The 14917-nt window shown below is 50.5% G+C and overlaps 1 protein-coding gene across 4 annotated transcripts in view; it reads left to right on the forward strand.

Moving 5' to 3' along the window:
* Positions 1-14917, forward strand: part of CELF3 (CUGBP Elav-like family member 3) — a 130817-nt gene that overhangs the window by 70230 nt on the left and 45670 nt on the right. For all 4 annotated transcript variants that reach the window (XM_069950708.1, XM_069950709.1, XM_069950706.1 and 1 more), the window contains exon 2: positions 9096-9178. In XM_069950708.1, the coding sequence (XP_069806809.1) occupies positions 9096-9178 (83 nt within the window). The remainder of the gene's footprint in view (positions 1-9095; positions 9179-14917) is intronic.

Below are 14917 nucleotides of genomic sequence, written 5' to 3' on the forward strand. Positions count from 1 at the left end.
AAGGAGCTGGGGTGCAAATTTCACCAACCTGTTGAATAGCACTTTTGCCAGGATCTTTCTGTCCACATTGAGAAGCGCTATGGGACGCCAATTCTCAATGTGGGACGGGTCTTTACCCTTTGACAGGATGATCAGAGCCGACCTCCTCATCGACCTCGGCAGAGTGCCCGAGGAGAGACACTAATTTATTACCTCAGTCAAGAGGGGAACCAAAGTGTCCTTAAAGGTCTTATTAAATTCGGACGTTAAGCCATCCGGCCCTGGTGACTTTTTGAGGGCGAGCCTCTCAATCGCCAGCCTGACTTCCTCTTCTCTGATCTTCTCTGTCAAAACATTAAGAGATGGGTCTACTCCTGACTGGGAAATGGCATCAGTCAGGAAAGCCGACGTCCTGCCTCGATCGAGATCCCTCTTCCCCAAGAGATGCGAGTAGAAGGCTCTGATGACCTCCAAGATCCCTGATCTGGACTTGTTCAGAGATCCTGTACTATCGACCAGGCCTGACACAAACTTACAATCCACTGACATCTTACAGCTTCGACAAGGGTCGGGTGAGCGGTACTTCCCGAAATCCCTCTCGAAAACCAAAGATGTGTGTCTATCGTTTTGGCACGTCTTCAGCAAAGACTTCACTCTGGAGATCTCCTCTCTGTCACCTCCATTCGAGACAAGGACCTCGAGTTTCCTCCTTAGTGCCTGATATAGGCGATCCCTATTCAGACTCCTAAGGTTCGCGGTCTGGCGGAAGAATTTCGCCGCCCGTTTTTTGAACATCTCCCACCACTCTGACTTAGTGCTGCATAAGTCCAGCAATGGTACCTGGCTCTGCAGAAACTCCTCAAAGGATTGTCTGATTTCCTCGACTTCCAGGAGAGACGAATTCAGCTTCCACAATCCCCTTCCCATCCTGGGGGTCTCTGAAACATTCAAAGAAAACATAATCAAACAGTGATCGGAGAATTCTACCTCCACCACCTGTAAAGGTGAAGAGACAGCCTCCTTCTTAACAAAAAACCTATCTATCCTAGACCTGACCTCTCTACCCCTAAAATAGGTGAACCCACTGTCGTCTGGAGTATGTCGGATGTGGACATCCACCAGACGAGTCTCACTGGCTATGCTGTTCAGAGCGGCGCTATCATAACCTAGCCGATCTCTGGAGCCTCCTCTATCTCGGGACCTTGTTACAGCATTAAAGTCCCCTCCAAAGATGACCTGCCAGCTAGTAAAAAGTAGAAGCTTAATCCTCATAAAGAGACTTTTGCGGTCCCATTTAGTCTATGGACCGTAGATGTTTATGAGGCGCAACTCTTGTCCCTTCATGAGGACGTCTAATACCCGACATCTCCCTATTTCTAGCTCGATTGTGTGCGGTATTAAAAAGAGCCGCCACCCCGTCATACGGCTCGGCCGCAAGAGACCAGTGAGAGGGGCCATGCCTCCACTCACGCTTCGCCTTATGCATAGTTGCTAGATCTGTAAGTCTGGTCTCTTGCAAAAAGAAAATGTCGGCCTGTATTCGACCGAGAAAATCAAAGGCCATAAATCTTGCCGTATCTGACTTTATGCTGGCGACGTTAATACTCGCCAGAGTCAATGGGGAGGGTGCCGCCATCATGGGTGATCAAGCTTGACAGCCCTCTTTCTCCCTCCCCTTCTTGTGCTTAGGTTATCCAGGGCTACAAAAACATGGCCATTTTCTTCTAGAGACAGCCCCACTCTTGTCTTTAGCTTGGGCGGGGTTTTACTGCTCAGTTTTATTGAAGTGAAATGAGCTTTAGGGTGTGTTCACACGTACAGGATCTGCAGCAGATCCGCAGCAGATTTGATGGCCCTGAATTGATTTGCTTTGAATCGGCAGCTTCAAATCTGCGCCATCAAATCTGCTTCAGATCCTGTACGTGTGAACGCACCCTTAACCCCTTAGTGACCGCCGATACGGCTTTCTACGGCGGTCACTAATGGGCCTTATTCTGCTGCCATCAGCTTTTTACGGCGATGGCAGAGAATAAGGCTGCGGGGCCGGGACGGCCCCCACCCCATCCCCCCGGCTACCGGAGGTAGCTGAGGGGTTGGGGCAGTGTGTGGGGTCCGTCCCGGCCCCCCCCCCTTACCGACGATCGCCGCTATTAACGTTATAGCGGCGGCCGTCGGTAAAGAGGATTACCGGTGCCGCCGCCACCTTTCATCTCCCCCCGCCGTGAATCTACGGCGGGGGGAGATGAAATAAGTGTATATCAGACCCCAGATCAGACCCCCCTAGTGCCCCGATAACTAACCCCCCTCCCCCGGCGGCCATCATTTCCAAGATGGCCGCCGCCATCGCTGTGAACCGACTAACGTCGGTTCACAGCGATTAAAAAGTTAAAATGAATGAAAGCCCCATGCTCTCCGCCACCGGAGGTAGCGGAGAGCATGGGGCAGTCATCGGGGACCCCCCTGTGGGGTCCCGGTACAAGCGATCAGCGGTATATACTATATACCACTGATCGCTTGTACCATGTGCTCCCGGCACTTTTTATCCCCTGTCACCATAAATGATTGGTGACAGGGGATAAAAAGTGATGTCCCCCCACCCCCCAAGTCGCCCCCCACCCCCCCTGTCACCCCCGTCCCCCAGTCACCCCCCCCCTTCCCCATATACGTTACCTGCTCCTGGAGCTCCTTCCTCCTCGACGTCCTGGCTGGTTATGAAGTGCGCATGCGCTTCACAACCAGCCAAGCTCTGAAAATTTAAAGTGACAGAGACCAATTTGGTCTCTGTCACTGAACTATGATTACTGTGATAGAAAATATCACAGTAATCATAGTAATACAGTGAAAATGAATGTATAAAGTACAAAAAGTGACAAACATACAAAAAAATAAAACACACACTTTTTATTATAGTAATAATTGCAGTTTACTCCCAAATTACCCCTAACCCCTCCCCAGATTACCCGTAACCACCGCACGTTGCCCGTAACCACCGCACGTTGCCCGTAACCACCGCACGTTGCCCGTAACCACCGCACGTTGCCCGTAACCACCGCAAATTGCCAGTGACCCCCTCCAGATTGCCCGTAACCACCCCAAATTACATGTACCCACCCCAGATTACCTATAAGCACTTCAGTTTATCAGTAACAATCCCAGATTGTCTGTAACCCTTCCAGGTTGCACATAACCCCCCAGGTTCCCCGTAATCATGCCAGATTACATGTAACCCCCCCCAGATTGCACGTAACCACCGCGCGTTGCCTCTGACCACGCCACGATGCCTCTGACCACGCCACGATGCCTCTGACCACGCCACGATGCCTCTGACCACGCCACGATGCCTCTGACCACTCCACGATGCCTCTGACCACCGCACGTCGCCTCTGACCACCACACGTCGCCTCTGACCACCACACGTCGCCTCTGACCACCACACGTCGCCTCTGACCACCCCAAATTGCCAATGACCCCCTCCAGATTGCGGTGCCCATGTCAGATTACAGGTACCCACCCCAGATTGCCTATAAGAACTTCAGTTTATCCATAACCACCCCACATTGCCCGTAACCACCCCACGTTGCCCGTAACCACCCCAGATTGTCTGTAAGCACAGCAGGTTGCCCGTAACCAGCCCACGTTGCCTGTAACCACCCCAGATTGTCTGTAAGCACTGCAGGTTGCCCGTAACCACCCCACGTTGCCCGTATCCACCCCAGATTGTCTGTAAGCACTGCAGGTTGCCCGTAACCACCCCACGTTTCCCGTAACCATCCCAGATTGTCTGTAAGCACAGCAGGTTGCCCGTAACCAGCCCACGTTGCCCGTTACCAGCCCACGTTGCCTGTAACCAGCCCACGTTGCCTGTAACCAGCCCACGTTGCCTGTAACCAGCCCACGTTGTCTGTAACCAGCCCACGTTGCCTGTAACCAGCCCACGTTGCCTGTAACCACCCCACGTTGCCGTAACCACAGCAGGTTGCCCGTGACCACCACACGTTGCCCATAACCACCACACGTTGCCCGTAACCACCCCGCGTTGCCTGTAACCACCCCACGTTGCCTGTAACCACAGCAGGTTGCCCGTGACCACCCCATGTTGTCCGTAACCACCCCAGATTACCTGTAACCACCTCAGGTTGCCCATAACCACCCCTGGTTGCCCGTAACCACCCCACATTACCTGTAATTTCATTTTTTTTATTTTATTTTAGTAACTGCGCTATTCTAATAACCATTACTAGCTGCGGTTTTGCTCCTGTAAATTGGCGCTCCTTCCCTTCTGAGCCCTGCTGTGTGCCCATACAGTGGTTTATGCCCACATATGAGGTACCTTTTTACTCAGGAGAACCTGCGTTACAGATTTTGGGGTGAATTTTCTCTCCTGTTCCTCGTCAAATTGAGAAATTTCAAACTAAACCAACATATTATTGGAAAAATTCGAGTTTTTCATTTTTACTGGCCAATTTTGAATACTTTCCTCTAATACCTGTGGGGTAAAAATGGTCACCACACACCAAGATGAATTCTTTGAGGGGTGCTCTTTCCAAAATGTGGTGACTTTTGGGGGGAATCTATTCTGCTGACACTACAGGGGCACTGCAAACGCACCTGGCGCTCAGAAACTTCTTCAGAAAAATCTGCACTGAAAATGCTAATTGGCGCTCCTTCCCTTCTGAGCCCGGCTGTGTGCCCATGCAGTGGTTTATGCCCACATATGGGGTACTGTTCTACTCAGGAGAACCTGCTTTACATATATTGGGGTGACATTTCTCTCCTGTTCCTCGTGAAATTGAGAAATTTCAAACTAAAGGAACATATTATTGGAAAAATTCGAGTTTTTCATTTTTACTGTCTACTTTTGAATATTTTCCTCAAACACCTGTGGGGTCAAAATGCTCACCACACCCCAAAATAAATTCTTTGAGGGGTGCACTTTCCAAAATGGAGTGACTTATGGCGAGATTTTACTCCGCTGGCACTACAGGGGCACTGCAAACGCACCTGGCGCTCGGAAACTTCTGCAGCAAAATCTGCATTGAAAAAGCTAATTGGCGCTCCTTCCCTTCTGAGCCCTCCTGTGTGCCCATGCAGTGGTTTATGCCCACATATGGGGTACCATTGTACTCAGGAGAACCTGCGTTACAAATTTTGGGGTACTTTTTTCCTCTTGTTCCTCGTGAAATTGAGAAATTTCAAACTAAACGAACATATTATTGGAAGAATTCGAGTTTTTCATTTTTACTGTCTTCTTTTGAATACTTTCCTGTAATACCTGTGGGGTCAAAATGGTCACCACACACCAAGATGAATTCTTTGAGGGGTGTACTTTCCAAAATGGGGTGACTTTTGGGGGGTTTCTCTCTGCTGACACTACAGGGGCTCTGCAAACGCACCTGGCGCTCAGAAACTTCTTCAGCAAAATCTGCATTGGAAAAGCTAATTGGCGCTCCCTTCCTTCTGAGCCCTGCTGTGCGCCCATACAGTGGTTTACGCCCACATATGGGGTACCGTTGTACTCAAGAGAACCTGCATTACAAATTTTGGGGTGCTTTTTGTCTCATATTCCTTTTGAAAATGAGAAACTTTAATCTAAACGTATATATTATTGGAAAATTTAAATTTTCAATTTTTTTACTGCCTAATTGTGAATACTTTCCTCCAGCCCCTGTAGGGTTAAAATGCTCATTATACCCCTAGATTAATTCTTTAAGGTGTGTAGTTTCCAAAATGGGGTCACTTATGGGGGTTTTCAGGATACCAGACTTCTAAATCCATTTAAAAAAAGAACTGGTCCCTAAAAAAAATCAGTTTCACGAAAATGTGATAATTTGCTGATAAATTTCTAAGCCCCATAACACCCTAAAAAAGTAAAATATGTTTACCAAATTATGCCAGAATAAAGAAGACATATTGGTAATGTGACTTAGTAACTAATTTATGTGCTACGACTTTCTTTTTTTAGAAGCAGAGAATTTCAAAGTTCATAAAATGCAAATTTTTTAAATTTTTCATGATATTTTGATGTTTTTCACAAAAAACACACAAAGTAGTGACCAAATTTTGCCACTAACATAAAGTGCCATATGTCACGAAAAAACAGTCTCAGAATCGCTAGCATACGTTAAAGCATCACTGAGCTATAAGAGCATAAAGTGAGACAGGTCAGATTTTGAAAAATTAGCCTGGTCATTAAGGCCCAAACTAGCTGCAGCACAAAGGGGTTAAGGGGTTACCCAGCCCTACAAAAACATGGCCACTTTTCCCCCTCTCTTGTCTCCTGTTCAGGTGTGGTTTGCAATTAATCTTCATTGACTTCAATGGAAGTGAGTTTTAAACCCCACCCAATCTGGAGACAAGAGAGGGGGAAAAGTGGCCATGTTTTTGTACTGCTGGATAACCCTTTTAAAGTGACTGTACCACCAGGCCCAGGCTGAAGGCGGGCCGACCCACCCCCACTGGGAAGAAACTCCAGCCCCTCCATGCCGTGACTCCATTAGAATCAATGGAACCCTATCATAGAGGGGCTAGGGTTTCCTCCCACTAAGGGTGGGTCAGCCCGCCTTCAGCCTGGGCCTGGTGGTACAGTCACTTTAAAAGGGTTATCCAGCAGTACAAAAACATGGCCACTTTTCCCTCTCTTTTGTCTCCAGATTGGGTGGGGTTTAAAACTCAGTTCCATTGAATTAAATGAAGATTAATTGCAGACCACACCTGAACAGGAGACAAGAGTCGTGTTATCTCTGAAAGAAAGTGACCCTGTTCTTGTAGCACGGGATAACCCCCTTAAAGCGACTCCGTACCCACAATCTGACCCCCAAAACCACTTGTACCTTCGGATAGCTGCTTTTAATCCAAGATCTGTCCTGGGGTCTGTTCGGCAGGTGATGCAGTTATTGTTTTAAAAACAACTTTTAATCCTACAGCGCTGTGTCTAATGGCCGGGCTTACATTAGTATATGCATTAGCCTGGCACCACCTCTCTGTCCTTCCTCCCCACCCTCCTCAGCAATAGGAATGCTCCAGGAACATTTACTGCTGTTTCAGCTTTGCACAGGTGTCTTAACGATCCAGCCCATGTTCATTATGCACACAGATGGGGAATAGGAGACAATCTGCCTGGAGCATTCCTAACCATGAGGAGGGTGGGGAGGAGGGACAGAGAGGTTGTGCCAGCCTAATGCATATACTAATGTAAGCCTCGGCCGTTAGACACAGCACTGCAAGTTTAAAAGTTGTTTTTAAAACAATAACTGCATCACCTGCCGAACGGACCCCAGGACAGATCTTGGATTAAAAGCAGCTATCCGAAGGTACAAGTGGTTTGGGGGGTCAGATTGTGGGTACAGAGTCACTTTAATGTCCTCATCAGACTTCCCTTCCCCCTTTTCAAGCACACAGACATATCCATATTTACAGGGTGTGTTCCCTCCTCCACAGAAGTCACCCTCTGCACCCCACATGGTCCTGAGACAGGTCCCCCCCACACACACACTGCACAGTACTACTTCTCTGTATAAATGTACACTGCACAGTACTACTTCTTTGTATAAATGTACACTGCACAGTACTACTTCTCTGTATAAATTTACACAGCACAGTACTACTTCTCTGTATACATGTACACTGCACAGTACTACTTCTCTGTATACATGTACACTGCACAGTACTACTTCTCTGTATAAATGTACACTGCACAGTACTACTCTGTATAAATGTACACTGCACAGTACTACTTCTCTGTATACATGTACACTGCACAGTACTACTTCTCTGTATACATGTACACTGCACAGTACTACTTCTCTGTATAAATGTACACTGCACAGTACTACTTCTCTGTATAAATGTACACTGCACAGTACTACTTCTCTGTATAAATGTACACTGCACAGTACTACTTCTCTGTATAAATGCACACTGCACAGTACTACTTCTCTGTATACATGTACACTGCAAAGTACTACTTCTCTGTATACATGTACACTGCACAGTACTACTTCTCTGTATAAATGTACACTGCACAGTACTACTTCTCTGTATAAATGCACACTGCACAGTACTACTTCTCTGTATACATGTACACTGCAAAGTACTACTTCTCTGTATACATGTACACTGCACAGTACTACTTCTCTGTATACATGTACACTGCACAGTGCTACTTCTCTGTATACATGTACACTGCACAGTACTACTTCTCTGTATAATTGTACACTGCATAGTACTTCTCTGTATAAATGTACACTGCACAGTACTACTTCTCTGTATACATGTACACTGCACAGTACTACTTCTCTGTATACATGTACACTGCACAGTACTACTTCTCTGTATAAATGTACACTGCACAGTACTACTCTGTATAAATGTACACTGCACAGTACTACTTCTCTGTATAAATGTACACTGCACAGTACTACTTCTCTGTATAAATGTACACTGCACAGTACTACTTCTCTGTATAAATGTACACTGCACAGTACTACTTCTCTGTATAAATGTACACTGCACAGTACTACTTCTCTGTATAAATGTACACTGCACAGTACTACTTCTCTGTATAAATGTACACTGCACAGTACTACTTCTCTGTATAAATGTACACTGCACAGTACTACTTCTCTGTATAAATGCACACTGCACAGTACTACTTCTCTGTATACATGTACACTGCAAAGTACTACTTCTCTGTATACATGTACACTGCACAGTACTACTTCTCTGTATAAATGTACACTGCACAGTACTACTTCTCTGTATACATGTACACTGCACAGTACTACTTCTCTGTATACATGTACACTGCAAAGTACTACTTCTCTGTATAAATGTACACTGCACAGTACTACTTCTCTGTATACATGTACACTGCACAGTACTACTTCTCTGTATAAATGTACACTGCACAGTACTACTTCTCTGTATAAATGTACACTGCACAGTACTACTCTGTATAAATGTACACTGCACAGTACTACTTCTCTGTATACATGTACACTGCACAGTACTACTTCTCTGTATACATGTACACTGCACAGTACTACTTCTCTGTATAAATGCACAGTACTACTTCTCTTTCTCTCTGTAACCCTTGTCTTTGTGGTTGTGTCTTGCAGGATGCGCCTTCTTAACCTATTGCGCCAGGGAGTCAGCACTGAAAGCCCAGAGCGCCCTCCATGAGCAGAAGACCTTGCCCGGGGTAAGTGCTGGCAGCAGTGCGGCAGGCGAGGGGGTTACACCTGCCATCAGACTGTAAGCTCTGGGGGCGGCAGCACCTTAGACAGGCAGGCTGGCGGGGTATACAGGGGAGGGAAGAGTATATATCAGCCACCAAGAGAGCGGGTACAGTATACATGGTACTGGGGGACAGAGTATACTGGTTACTGGGGTGCAGAGTATACAGGATACTGGGGGGGGGGGGGCAGAGTATACTGGTTACTGGGGGGGCAGAGTATACAGGATACTGGGGGGGGGCAGAGTATACATGGTACTGGGGGGGGGCAGAGTATACAGGATACTGGGGGGGGGCAGAGTATAAATGGTACTGGGGGACAGAGTATACTGGTTACTGGGGTGCAGAGTATACAGGATACTGGGGGGGGCAGAGTATACTGGTTACTGGGGGGGCAGAGTATACTGGTTACTGGGGGGGCAGAGTATACAGGATACTGGGGGGGGCAGAGTATACTGGTTACTGGGGGGCAGAGTATACTGGTTACTGGGGGCAGAGTATACAGGGTACTGGGGGGGCAGAGTATACTGGTTACTGGGGGGCAGAGTATACAGGGTACTGGGGGGCAGAGTATACTGGTTACTGGGGGGCAGAGTATACAGGGTACTGGGGGGGGCAGAGTATACTGGTTACTGGGGGGTAGAGTATACTGGTTACTGGGGGGCAGAGTATACAGGTTACTGGGGGGGCAGAGTATACTGGTTACTGGGGGGGCAGAGTATACTGGTTACTGGGGGGGCAGAGTATACTGGTTACTGGGGGGGGCAGAGTATACTGGTTACTGGGGGGGCAGAGTATACTGGTTACTGGGGGGGGCAGAGTATACTGGTTACTGGGGGGACAGAGTATACAGGTTACTGGGGGGGCAGAGTATACTGGTTACTGGGGGGGCAGAGTATACTGGTTACTGGGGGGGGGCAGAGTATACTGGTTACTGGGGGGGCAGAGTATACAGGGTACTGGGGGGGGGCAGAGTATACTGGTTACTGGGGGGGCAGAGTATACTGGTTACTGGGGACAGAGTATACAGGATACTGGGGGGGGCAGAGGGCTGGTTATATTGGGAGGGTTCAGGGCGAGGTCAGGGCTGGTTATATTGGGAGGGTTCAGGGCGAGGTCAGGACTGGTTATATTGGGGGGTCAGGGAGAGGTCAGGGCTGGTTATATTGGGGGGTTCAGGGAGAGGTCAGGGCTGGTTATATTGGGGGGTTCAGGGCGAGGTCAGGGCTGGTTATATTAGGGGGGGTCAGGGAGAGGTCAGAGCTGGTTATATTGGGAGGGTTCAGGGAGAGGTCAGGACTGGTTATATTGGGGGGTCAGGGTAGAGGTCAGGGCTGTTTATATTGGGGGCAGGGCTGGTTATATTGGATGGGTCAGGGCTGATTATATTGGGGGGGTCAGGGAGAGGTCAGGGCTGGTTATATTGAGTCAGTATATTAGGGGGAGTCAGGAAGAGGTCAGGTGCTGGTTATATTGGGGGGGCAGAGAAAGGTCAGGGCTGGTTATGTTGGGGGTCAGGGAGAGGTCAGGGCTGGTTATATTGGGGGGTCAGGGAGAGGTCAGGGCTGGTTATATTGGGGGGTCAGGGAGAGGTCAGGGCTGGTTATATTGGGGGGGAGGTCAGGGCTGGTTATATTGGGGGGGGGTCAGGGCTGGTTATATTGGGGGGCAGGTAGAGGTCAGGGCTGGTTATATTGGGGGGGTCAGGGCTGGTTATATTGGGGGGCAGGGAGAGGTCAGGGCTGGTTATATTTTTTTGGGGGGGCAGGGAGAGGTCAGGGCTGGTTATTATGGGGCAGCAGGGAGAGGTCAGGGTTGGTTATATGGGGTGGTATATTGGGGTCAGGACTGGTTATATTGGGGGGGGGGTCAGGGAGAGCTCAGGGCTGGATATATTGGGGGGGGGGGGTCAGGGAGAGGTCAAGGCGGTCAGGGCAGGTTATATTTGGGGGGGTTCAGGGAGAGTTCAGGGCTAGTTATATTGGGGGGGGTTTAGGGAGAGGTCAGGGCTGGTTATATTGGGGGGGTCAGGGCTAGTTATATTGGGGGGGGGGTTCAGGGAGAGGTCAGGGCTGGTTATATTGGGGGGTCAGGGAGAGGTCAGGGCTGGTTATATTGGAAGGGGGGGTCAGGGAGAGGTCAGAGCTGGTTATATTGGGGGGTCAAGGAGAGGTCAGGGCTGGTTATATTGGGGAGGTTCAGGGAGAGGTCAGGGCTGGTTATATTGGGGGGTCAGGGAGAGGTCAGAGCTGGTTATATTGGGGGGTCAGGGAGAGGTCAGAGCTGGTTATATTGGGGGGTCAAGGAGAGGTCAGGGCTGGTTATATTGGGGAGGTTCAGGGAGAGGTCAGGGCTGGTTATATTGGGGGGTTCAGGGAGAGGTCAGGGCTGGTTATATTGGGGAGGAGTCAGGGAGAGGTCAGTGCTGGTTATATTGGGGGGTCAGGGAGAGGTCAGGGCTGGTTATATTGGGGGGTCAGGGAGAGGTCAGGGCTGGTTATATTGGGGGGGTCAGGGAGAGGTCAAGGCTGGTTATATTGGGGGATCAGGGAGAGGTCAGGGCTGGTTATATTGGGGGGGCAGGGAGAGGTCAGGGCTGGTTATATTGGGGGGGCAGGGAGAGGTCATGGCTGGTTATATTGGGGGATCAGGGAAAGGTCAGGACTGGTTATATTTGGGGGGTCAGGGCTGGTTATATTGGAAGGGGGGGGGTCAGGGAGAGGTCAGGGCTGGTTATATTGGGGGGTCAAGGAGAGGTCAGGGCTGGTTATATTGGGGGGTCAAGGAGAGGTCAGGGCTGGTTATATTGGGGGGGGGGTTCAGGGAGAGGTCAGGGCTGGTTATATTGGGGGGTTCAGGGAGAGGTCAGGGCTGGTTATATTGGGGAGGAGTCAGGGAGAGGTCAGGGCTGGTTATATTGGGGAGGAGTCAGGGAGAGGTCATGGCTGGTTATATTGGGGGGAGTCAGGGAGAGGTCAGGGCTGGTTATATTGGGGGGAGTCAGGGAGAGGTCAGGGCTGGTTATATTGGGGGGGGGTCAAAGAGAGGTCAGGGCTGGTTATATTGGGGGGGTTCAGGGAGAGGTCAAGGCTGTTTATATTGGGGAGGAGTCAGGGAGAGGTCAGGGCTGGTTTTATTGGGGGGGGGTCAGGGAGAGGTCAGGGAGAGGTCAGGGCTGGTTATATTGGGGGGGTTCAGGGTGAGGTCCGGGCTGGTTATATTGGGGGGGGGGGCAGGGAGAGGTCTGGGCTGGTTATATTGGGGGGTCAGGGAGAGGTCAGGGCTGGTTATATTGGGGGTCAGGGAGAGGTCAGGACTGGTTATATTGGGGGGGGGTCAGGGAGAGGTCAAGGCTGGTTATATTGGGGGGTTCAGGGAGAGGTTAGGGCTGGTTATATTGGGGGGTCAGGGAGAGGTCATGGCTGGTTATATTGGGGGGTCAGGGAAAGGTCAGGACTGGTTATATTGGGGGGGTCAGGGCTGGTTATATTGGGGGGGCAGGGAGAGGTCAGGGCTGGTTATATTGGGGGGGTCAGGGCTGGTTATATTGGGGGGCAGGGAGAGGTCAGGGCTGGTTATATTGGGGGGTCAGGGAGAGGTCAGGGCTGGTTATATTGTGGGGCAGGGAGAGGTCAGGACTGGTTTTATTGGGGGGGGGGTCAGGGAGAGGTCAGGGCTGGCTATATTGGGGGGTCAGGGAGAGGTCAGGGCTGGTTATATTGGGGGGCAGGGAGAGGTCAGGACTGGTTATATTGGGGGGTTCAGGGAGAGGTCAGGGCTGGTTATATTGGGGGGGGCAGGGAGAGGTCAGGGCTGGTTATATTGGGGGGTCAGGGAGAGGTCATGGCTGGTTATATTGGGGGGTCATGGCTGGTTTTATTGGGGGGGGTTCAGGGAGAGGTCAGGGCTTGTTATATTGGGGGGGCAGGGAGAGGTCAGGGCAGGTTATATTGGGGGGTCAGGGAGAGGTCATGGCTGGTTATATTGGGGGGTCAGGGCTGGTTATATTGGGGGGGTTCAGGGAGAGGTCAGGGCTGGTTATATTGGGGGGGGTCAGGGCTGGTTATATTGGGGGGGGTTCACGGAGAGGTCAGGGCTGGTTATATGGGGGCAGAACGTCAGGGGTCAGGTAGCTGGTTTTTGGCCCGGTGGGCTTCCTGTGCCCACTCTCTCTATCTCATCCTTCTAATTGATATAACAGGCTTATACTGCTGTCATCCTGTAATCCTCTCAGGCCCCGGAGATGTTGCTCTTCCATCCCCCTCCTCTGTGCTGTATGTATGGCAGCTGCCCGGGCGTTGAGGGGCACCTCTCTAACCCGTGTCTCTCGTCCTCTCACACTCAGGGTGTAGCCTCGTGTCCCGGCCCCGCCGGCGCCCCCCAGTGTGAGTTGTGCCCTCGCTCTGTGTCGTGTTGGGGTATCTGGTGTCTGGTTTTGTGGCTTCTTGCCTGTAGCTCTTTGTGTGCCCGCTGCCATCTGCTGTGGCTGTGTAGTCGTGTAGTATGATGTTGTCGTCTCCACAGTACAACACAGTTCTGTACATGGTGTTTGATTGACAGATGAGGTTGGAGTTAGGAGGCGGGGCTTCTGTACTCACCTGGGGATAGCATATATCATATATAACATTGGGTGGCTCTGTCCTGACCAGCACCCAGTGCCACCCGCCTCCGCACCATTGGCTTCAGTGCAGCCCCCCACCCTGGTGACAATGCTGTAAATATGATGGTATACTTGGCTCTGGGCTTCTGCCCACTCCAACATGATTGTGACAGGAGGAGGGTGGACGGTGTGATGTCATAGCGGATGACATCACACACATGACCCCGTGCAGGGAAGCCATGGGGTCTGTGCTGCGCATTATCTGCTGGCTGCTAATCCCTGGGAGGCACACGGCATGCTGGGATGTGGGGGATTACCAGGTGATTGGATAATCCCGGGATTAGCGGGGGGCTCTGCTGGGATTTTGTGCGGGCGATTAGAGGAGGAATCAGCACACAGCTGGCTTCTGATCTACAGACCGCGCCGTCTCCCATGCTGGTGAGCGGCATCTATAATGTCTCCCCGTCACATAGCTGCAACAACAAACCAATATGGCGGTCAGGATGCTAATGCGGTAGGTGGATGATGTCTGCTCACAGCACCTGCGCCATTATGCTGTATCCTCTGGGACACAGTGAGGCTTCCGGTCTGCCAGATAATTGGCGGCGTGATTTTCCATTACTTTTTTGTACTAATTGGCCTCAGCTGGGCGAAGGGGGGGAGCGTCGCCATCAGGAGTCACATGACACATGTACTGGTGATACAAGTTCGGTGATTGGAGGGGCCACATGGCATCCAGTTATTGCACACTCCTCTATGTTCCGTGCTCATCCTGTCCTGTCCTGTCCTGCAGGGGTCACACTCCTCTATATTCCGTGCTCCTCCTGTCCTGCGGGGGTCACACACCTCTATATTCCGTGCTCCTCCTGTCCTGCGGGGGTCACACTCCTCTATATTCCGTGTGCCTCCTGTGCTGCAGGGGTCACACTCCTCTATATTCTGTGCTCCCCCTTTCCTGAAGGGGTCACACTCCTCTATATTCCGTGTTCCTCCTGTCCTGCAGGGGGTCACACTCCTCTATATTCCGTGCTCCCCCTTTCCTGCAGGGGTCACACTCCTCTATATTCCGTGTTCCTCCTGTCCTGCAGGGGGTCACACTCCTCTAT

The sequence above is a fragment of the Dendropsophus ebraccatus genome, chromosome 13 (assembly GCF_027789765.1).
Source record: "Dendropsophus ebraccatus isolate aDenEbr1 chromosome 13, aDenEbr1.pat, whole genome shotgun sequence".
NCBI classification, from domain to species: Eukaryota; Metazoa; Chordata; class Amphibia; order Anura; family Hylidae; genus Dendropsophus; species Dendropsophus ebraccatus.